The sequence below is a fragment of the Lactuca virosa genome, chromosome 5, assembly GCF_052849685.1.
Source record: "Lactuca virosa cultivar CGN04683 chromosome 5, Lactuca_virosa_CGN04683_v6, whole genome shotgun sequence".
In the NCBI taxonomy this organism is placed as follows: Eukaryota; Viridiplantae; Streptophyta; class Magnoliopsida; order Asterales; family Asteraceae; genus Lactuca; species Lactuca virosa.
In genome coordinates, this window is record NC_136430.1 from 276,471,423 (window position 1) to 276,479,600 (window position 8,178).

The window sequence follows — 8,178 nt, forward strand, 5'->3', positions numbered from 1 at the left end:
TCGGAACCGAACCGAACCGAATAATACCCGAACCGAACCGAACCCGTATTGCTTATTTGGTTCGGTTTTCAGTTCATACAATTACCCTTATTCGGTTTTCGGTTTATTCAGGTTCGGGTACGTTCGATTCGGTTCCGACCCGAATAGCATCCCTAATCACAAGGGTGACCTACGAAAATCCGATTTTTTTTTACAGTCGACCTAGATTTTCACAGACTTTGACCCTATTAAAATATGAAATAATACAAATTATAAGACTTTTTATCTATAAAATAAGAAAAAGAAAAAAACATTGTGTTAATGATCCATGACGAACCACATCATTTGATAAAAACTGGTTGGAACTTGTTTTGTTGGGAAACAAACATTTTATAATTATAATACTATGTGAATATATTTTAGGTTAATTCTATACGTACCCCTAATTGCTTGGTGCACCTTTCTATATGAGTGAGTGAGTGTGTTTGTACCCTGTCATTTGATTTTCTATATAGGGGATACATATAGTAACATCTATATTTTATTGTTAAGAAAAGAATCAAAACCTTTATCGGAATTTACAAAAAATCCATGCAATTGAATATAATCCTAAACTTTATCATGTCAAACAAAATTTAGATAACAAAACCTTTATGTATCAATCAAAAAGATTTGTATGTTTTTGTTTTTTAAAAGATATATGCATTAAAACACTAGTAAGAAGTTAGAATGAGACTACGAAAGCAAAAAAAAAAAAACTACAAGCACTAAAAGGAGAAACAACTCACTTAAACCAACAAATAAAATTGAAAGGAGATTTATGCTTAACCGAGTTGAAAACAGTTAACCGAATATTATTCGACGTCTTAAGATAAAAGTATCTTTTCATGTTGAACACCAAGTTATTGCGTGCCTTCCATAAGCTCCAGACCATCGGAAACAATAAAGTCGATTGAAACAACCTTTTTTTTTTTTTAATCTTGAATCGGAGCCTTCAACACAATACTCATCTTTATTGCAAGGAGAGGACATCAATCGCACCAACTAATTTTAAAGATAGTCAGCCAAGTACCCGTAATACCACATCTAGCTAAAAGCTTCCCGTCAATACATTTTAAACCGCAATCCCACTCCTCAAGCTCATCAATAATTTTAACAGTTATTTGACTAATCTAGATATAAATAATTCAATACGTACATATGCTACATTCAAATAAGGAAAACTAAAGGTTTAGTTAGAACGTAAGAAATTACACATATAAAAATCATCCAGAATATATTTATTTGAAGATTAATATGTATCTTATTTAGTTTTAATTAACTGAGTTTGTAACTATTAATTTTTCATTATATTTAGTCATTACATATAAGAAATTACTAAATTATATAGTTTAAAATATAGAAAAATCCATAAAAATTTGCCTTTTTTCCGGTTTAAGCATGTAAACAACTTTTTCCAAGTTTAACCACGGAAAGTTTTAGTTTTCATAAAAACCACTACATAAAATATTAGATTTTGTAAAAATCATTACGGTTTAAAATTTGTTCGCTTTAACCCACAATAATAATAATAATTATTATTATTATTATTATTATTATTATTATTATTGTTGTTGTTGTTGTTGTTATTATCTTTATGATTTAACCATTGAAATATTTTTTTTCTTCTAAAATAACCATCTTTAACAAAAAAAATTGTTACGATTGGTGTCTGCTACTCAATACCCTTAGGGAATGTTCGTTAAAACTAGCTTGTAACGGGTAGCGTTTGATTTTGAAGCGTTTTAGCTTCTCCATATAGCTTTTGATTTTGTAGCGTTTTGTTTAGGTTAAAAGCTAAATGTTCCTGTCGGCAAACGACACTTTTTTTTTTTACGAGCATTTGTTAAAAGCTTGAAATCAGAAGTTTTCAAACGATGGTGCCGAACACAACCTAAATTTGAAAAAATTCTTCCAATGATTAAATGAAAGAAAAAATCAAATGTTTTTATGAAATTTTCCAAATAAACTTTTGGACAAAAACTAAAAAAGTTAACTAGAAGATCGTTGACATTTTGATTTTTGTTTTATACTTCATTATCAAAATTAAATAGTGAAAATCTTCCAAAAGGTGGACGCTAAAATCTTCCAAAGGTAGGACACTTGACAGTTCCCACCGCTCCAATTGTATATAAATACACACACCAAACGAAGGAAAGTGTGTGCTCCGAAAACCAATTCTTCCTTCTTCCCTCTAATCACACACATTTGTGTGTGTAATTTCTCAAAACCCACCTCCATTTCCCTTCAATTTCACGATGGGAAGTGATCAAAAGATGATGATGAAGGTCAATATAAAGAAATCATCCATCATTCCTCCTTCAGAACCCATTGCAGACTGTCCTAAGCAGCTATGGACCTCCAATTTGGACTTGGTTGTGGGTAGAATCCATATTCTAACTGTTTATTTCTACAGACCAAATGGATCTGCGAATTTCTTCGATCCAAACGCTATGAAAAAGGCGCTCGCCGATGTGCTCGTCTCGTTCTATCCGATGGCAGGGCGATTGGATAGAGATGAGAGCGGCAGAATCGTAATTAATTGTAACGGCGAGGGAGTTCTGTTCGTAGAAGCGGAGTCCGATTCCACCTTGGATGACTTTGGCGAGTTCACGCCATCACCGGAATTCCGCAGTCTTACTCCGACTGTTGACTACTCCGGCGACATTTCTTCCTATCCGCTATTTTTCGCACAGGTAAATCATACATCCCCTAATTACCTCAGATTTCTTTGCAGCAGTAAACATAATTCGCCCTAAAACATGTCCAGATTCGTTATTCATGGCTGAAATAGTCTAAATGATATAGATCTATCAAAACTTTAGAGGATACACAGCGAATAAATCTAGCCTTTCACATGCATTTGCAACTTTGCATTGAATTTCAAAACCCCCTTAGTAACAGTTTCAACAGATGCATAGTTTGATAATCATATTAATCGAGAAAAACAATTTATTTCAAGCAATTTCATCACAAAAAAATTGAAAAAATGTTTTGGATTCGTACTATTTGCTTTGCTACTACGTCACGACTGAGACCCATATAAATTTCTGTCATGAGGCTGCCATGGACTAACACATTCATAACTCTATTTCAGTATGTGGGTCCTGAAGGGTTTATTATTGTTGTATGAATGCTCATAATTTATAAAGTTTTCAAACACCCCCTAATTGAATTCATATCTCGTGTTTTATTTGCTTTCCCAGGAAATCAAATTGCTTTACCACTAATAATGCACATAGTACATGTCACAATGCAACAAGAAACTTGTATATGGGAACAAGGGTCAAAATAGGGTCATAAAATAATAATATAGTCCAAATTGTTCTTTTCTCCATTGGTATAATCCATGTGCTTAACTGCCCAAGACCATGGATCTTAACATGTGCTGTAACTTTATTTGAAGCAAAAAGTTACAAAATATATATTAATCTGTTTGGGTGAATTCAAAAAGTTTGAAGCTATTTATGAATTTATTCTAATGTATATGTGAAAAGTATTCGGGAGTAGTTTAAAGTAGTAACATTTAATTGGATAGCCATCTTTATCAATTAGATAAACAACCAAAACTACTATTTTAAATGCTTTTTTGTAATCTTTGACTTTAAATTTTGTTTCATTTGCTTAAATTAATTTAATTTTTTTTCCAGGTAACACATTTTAAATGCGGAGGAGTTGCTCTCGGTTGTGGTGTATTTCACACGCTCTCAGACGGTCTATCGTCCCTCCATTTCATCAACACATGGTCTGACATGGCCCGCGGGCTCTCAGTAGCCATACCTCCGTTCATTGAACGGACACTGCTAAAAGCCCGCGAGCCACCAACCCTAACATACGACCATGTAGAATACCACAAACCGCCTTCGATGAGCCCGACTGCTCAAAAACGAGGTGCGGGCTCATCCACCACCATGCTAAAGCTAACCCTAGACCAACTCAACACTCTCAAACTCAAAGCCAAGAGCAACGGCGGTCAAACTCATAGCACGTACGAAATCCTAGCCGCTCACATATGGCGGTGCGCGTGCAAGGCCCGTGGGCTCCCAAACGACCAATTAACCAAACTGTATGTAGCCACAGACGGGAGGTCGAGACTCAGTCCCCGCCTCCCGCCGGGCTACCTTGGCAACGTGGTGTTCACTGCCACCCCCGTTGCCAAATCAGGTGATCTTACATCGGGATCATTGTCGAACACTGCAAAACTTATTCATGCCACACTGACGAAAATGGATGATGATTATTTGAGATCGGCGATTGATTATTTGGAGTCGCAAAAAGATATCTCGGCCCTGATTCGTGGCCCGAGTTACTTTGCGAACCCGAATTTGAATATCAACGCGTGGACCAGGTTACCGGTCCACGACGCTGATTTCGGGTGGGGCCGACCGATTTTTATGGGACCCGCGTGCATTTTATATGAGGGAACTGTGTATGTTTTACCGAGCCCGAATAACGATAGAAGTGTGTCATTAGCGGTGTGTTTAGATGCAAATGAGCAGCCACTTTTTGAGAAGTTTTTGTATGAATTGTAAGGTTTTGTGACCATACAAAATCTTGGCAATTTGTTTGTTTGTGTTTTTTTTTCTATTTTATTTGTTCTTTTTTTATGTAATAATAAAATGTAATGGCAGTCCATGTGAATGAAAAGCCTGGTTGAGGGTTTTTGTACATGAAAAATGTTTGACTTTGTGTATAATTTTGAAGTCAGGAGCTTCATGATGTAAATGAGGTATAAAAAGTATGTTAGATAATCGTCTACATCATTGTATTGCGATATATATAGACCCGCATATCACATGAGCTATTTGATTGTTGAAATATATCTAATTATTAGATCATTTACTAAAGGTTCTATTATCATCCTAAATCCTACAAGCTTAATAATTAAGAAATTTGACTAATATAAAAGCATGTTTTATTTTAGAGAGCTTTATTTTGGAGAAAATTGTGTTATCTTGTTATCCGGATTGGATAACGATTTATTTGTAAATCTTGCTTATGAATTTATATTTCATTTCTCAAAGACTATCTCAAAAGCGTAGATTTAAATAATTGATTAAAATCTTATGCTAAAAACCAGGCATGAACAAAAAAACCGGTTCAAGATCCGAACCTGTCAAAGAACCGGTAAACCGGTTTACGCTGAACCGGTCCACAGTGAACCGAACCGGTTTGAGAACCGAACCACCGGTTTACACCCGTTCGAGATTTTAGTCGTTGAAACTGGTTTAGAACCGGTTTATATTATGTGAACCGGTTTGGAATCGGTATGGAACCGAACCGAACCGGTGTAACCGGTTTAGATAGGTTCGACTAATTTTTTGAGTGAACCGGTTTGAGGCTGAACCGGTTTTGCTTGGCTAGGGAGTGAACCGAACCGGTTTAAAGAACCGGTTCGATTTGAAAAATGAACCGGTTTGTGCATGCCTACTAAAAACTATTGATAAAAATAGACAATAGAGAAATAAATTATGATAGCCCATTAACCAAAGAGTTTACAATTATGGGCTAATTGGGCTGTGTTTATGTTTTGAACTATTATAATACCGATAGGCAATAGTATAAGTGCAAATGAGCCGAATTGATCTGTTTTAATTTTTTTAATATTTGGATTGTATAAAAGTGGATTTGGGCTATTTGGATATTGGACAACGGACCAAATTATGTTTGAAAGTTGAAACTTAATGATTACATATATTTGAATTTAGATACTACAACCTAGATCTTTGAATTATTTGGATCAGATATATGATTTTAGTATTATTTTTTTAAAATTAAATTTAGGGTTAATTCAAAAAAGAACTAATTTTTTTTTACCTTTGCACTTGCACATGACAATTTTTTTTTCATAACACGAATACGACAAGACGCGATCAATTTTTTTAGTTGACAAGAACACGACCTAATTAAAAAACGACAAACACGAATCATACTCACGCTTAAGAGTTTCTTATAAAGATAAGTTTAATAGCTAAATAAGGTTTAAGACATAAAAATGGTACTAAATGTCTTCAAACTTATGACATAAAAAGAAACTTCATTCAAACGTATGCATCCAGCTATTCATATTCTTGCTATCCAATTTCATAATGTTGTTGGTAAGTTTCTATAAACACAACTCTTCGTCACTTACAATACAATAAACACAGATATAAACATATTAAAATTAGTTAAACACCAAAATATATATTTTCAGCAATAGAAGAAAAAACATTATTATTTTTAATTCCAAACAATGAATTCATGAAATTCCTTTTTCAGATCAACACCCTTAAATACAATGGAATAAAATACAATGGCATAAAAATCAATAAAATACAGAAATACATGAGGAGCCACAATTATTAATAATATGGATGATAGTGAGTGGAAAATCGTCGTCCATATCACAGTCGTTCAAACTCTTGAAAGTTTTAATCTCAGCAGCTTAAGCTCAATATTTACGGTTGCCAATCGGTTTCCAAGGACCCTCCTCCTTCTCCAGCTTCTTCTCACCCACGTTCACAGTCGGTTGTATCAATCGGTTTTCAGCCTCCTTTTTTCCTTCTTTTTCGACCACTCTTGTTGTTATATATTACGATCACCTCTTCCAAACGTCAGTTCTTTTCTACTTACTTTCCCTCTCTCTCTATGTGGGTTGATTATTAACTATTTTATTAGATTTATTGCAGATGAAGAAGATGCGAAATTAATGGTGTCGGATGCAGGGTTCAAGTGATCATCTGCTCTGTTTCCATCAAGAAACTCACCAAGAGTTATTCCTAAAAGCATCAGGTCCCTTGATTCACTCCTACCGGGTTACCACCATACGACGCCAGCTCTTCATAGAGGTAACATACACAACTCTCTCTCATTCTCTGCGTGTGTGTCTGTATGTTAAAGCTACAAGAAATGGTTTTCAAGACACAATCAAGGTTTACTTTCCCTGTTTATTTAACAAAACTTCAATTAACTCAATCAAGGTTTACTTTCCGTGTTTATTTATCATTAACTAGGTGTGAGACCCATGTATTACATGGGTTTATTTTAAAAAAATAAATATGAAATTTTAACAATTTGAAAAGTTTGAATTTATAAGAAAAATAAGAAAAATTTTGAATTATTAAAATTAATGAGGCTTTAATATATTGAATACATTACATATATAAATCCTTTCTAATAAATACCTTACATATATATTACCTTACATATTAAATGTGGAATTTTAATTTAATAAAATAAAAAATACAATAAAATGACAAGTGGAAAATAGAAAATTCAAAAGTTCTAGAAAATGTCATGTGTCCAAATGAATGAGAAGAGAACATGTGAGAAAAAGTTTTTTATTTATTAGGGAGGATTATGTGTATTATTTATGAAATTATTTGTTTTATGGTTTATCATTTGTGTAATTGTTGATTAATTCGGTTTATTTTAGGTTTAGGGATGATCTTATGCTTTATCATTTATGAAATTGTGATTATGGTTTTTGGTTTCACAGGCTCACAAGCTCGATTTTGGTTTTTGCTCGCCATTATCGCCCACCAACCCTAAGCTTTTACAGGTTCCATGTTTCTTTATTTTCACTCACTCTTTCGTTCCTTGGTTTTGAGATATTTTTGAGGCTTTTTGTTTGTATAAAAGAAGCTCGCAGACAAAGGCTTGCAGTGTCATCATTAAATTTTCCTAATTGTGACTTAGGTCTTGCTTCTTCCTACAACGTGAGTCCTCCATCATGTTTATTTAATTTTCCTACACATTATCTGATTCTATATGTATATGTTAGTTTCTTTTGATCAATGCTCTTGATATTATTGTTATTTTACGTACATATATTGTTGTAAAATGTCTTTGACTTCAAGAAAAGTGCTACATTTTATAGAAATTGATATAAATTACTTTAATCAGACTAATGTTGGATGTTTTTTACACACTTCACAGAGTTTGTATCATGTTTTCTTTGAGGAATGTTAGGTTTGACGTTAGGACACTGTACAACTAGTTTGTGGATGAAAGAAGTATTTTAGTTCTGTTTATTACTTGATATTCTTTCATTCTTTCTTCTTCTTTTTTTCAACCAGGATTACGAAAAATGCCATGTTACTGTTACTGAGGAGTCATTAACTACAGAAGACCTTTTCCCTTTAGAAATTGCCAAGGTTTGCTTCTGAATCCCAGTGC

General features: G+C 33.7%; 1 protein-coding gene across 1 annotated transcript; it reads left to right on the top strand.

Moving 5' to 3' along the window:
• The first annotated feature begins 2,166 nt into the window (after nucleotides 1-2,166).
• LOC145111234 (shikimate O-hydroxycinnamoyltransferase-like) lies at nucleotides 2,167-4,769 on the top strand. The gene is made up of 2 exons (XM_079047531.1): nucleotides 2,167-2,714; nucleotides 3,669-4,769. Exons 1-2 carry the CDS (start codon nucleotides 2,277-2,279, stop codon nucleotides 4,548-4,550), a joined length of 1,320 nt encoding a protein of 439 aa, XP_078903657.1. The 5' UTR covers nucleotides 2,167-2,276; the 3' UTR covers nucleotides 4,551-4,769.
• Nucleotides 4,770-8,178: the final 3,409 nt, after the last annotated feature.

Coding starts and splice junctions, on each gene's coding strand:
- LOC145111234 (XM_079047531.1), top strand. CDS start 2,277: ATGGGAAGTGATCAAAAGATGATGATGAAGGTCAATATAAAGAAATCA. Junction 2,715..3,668: donor ATCCGCTATTTTTCGCACAG/GTAAATCATACA, acceptor TTTTTTTTCCAG/GTAACACATTTTAAATGCGG.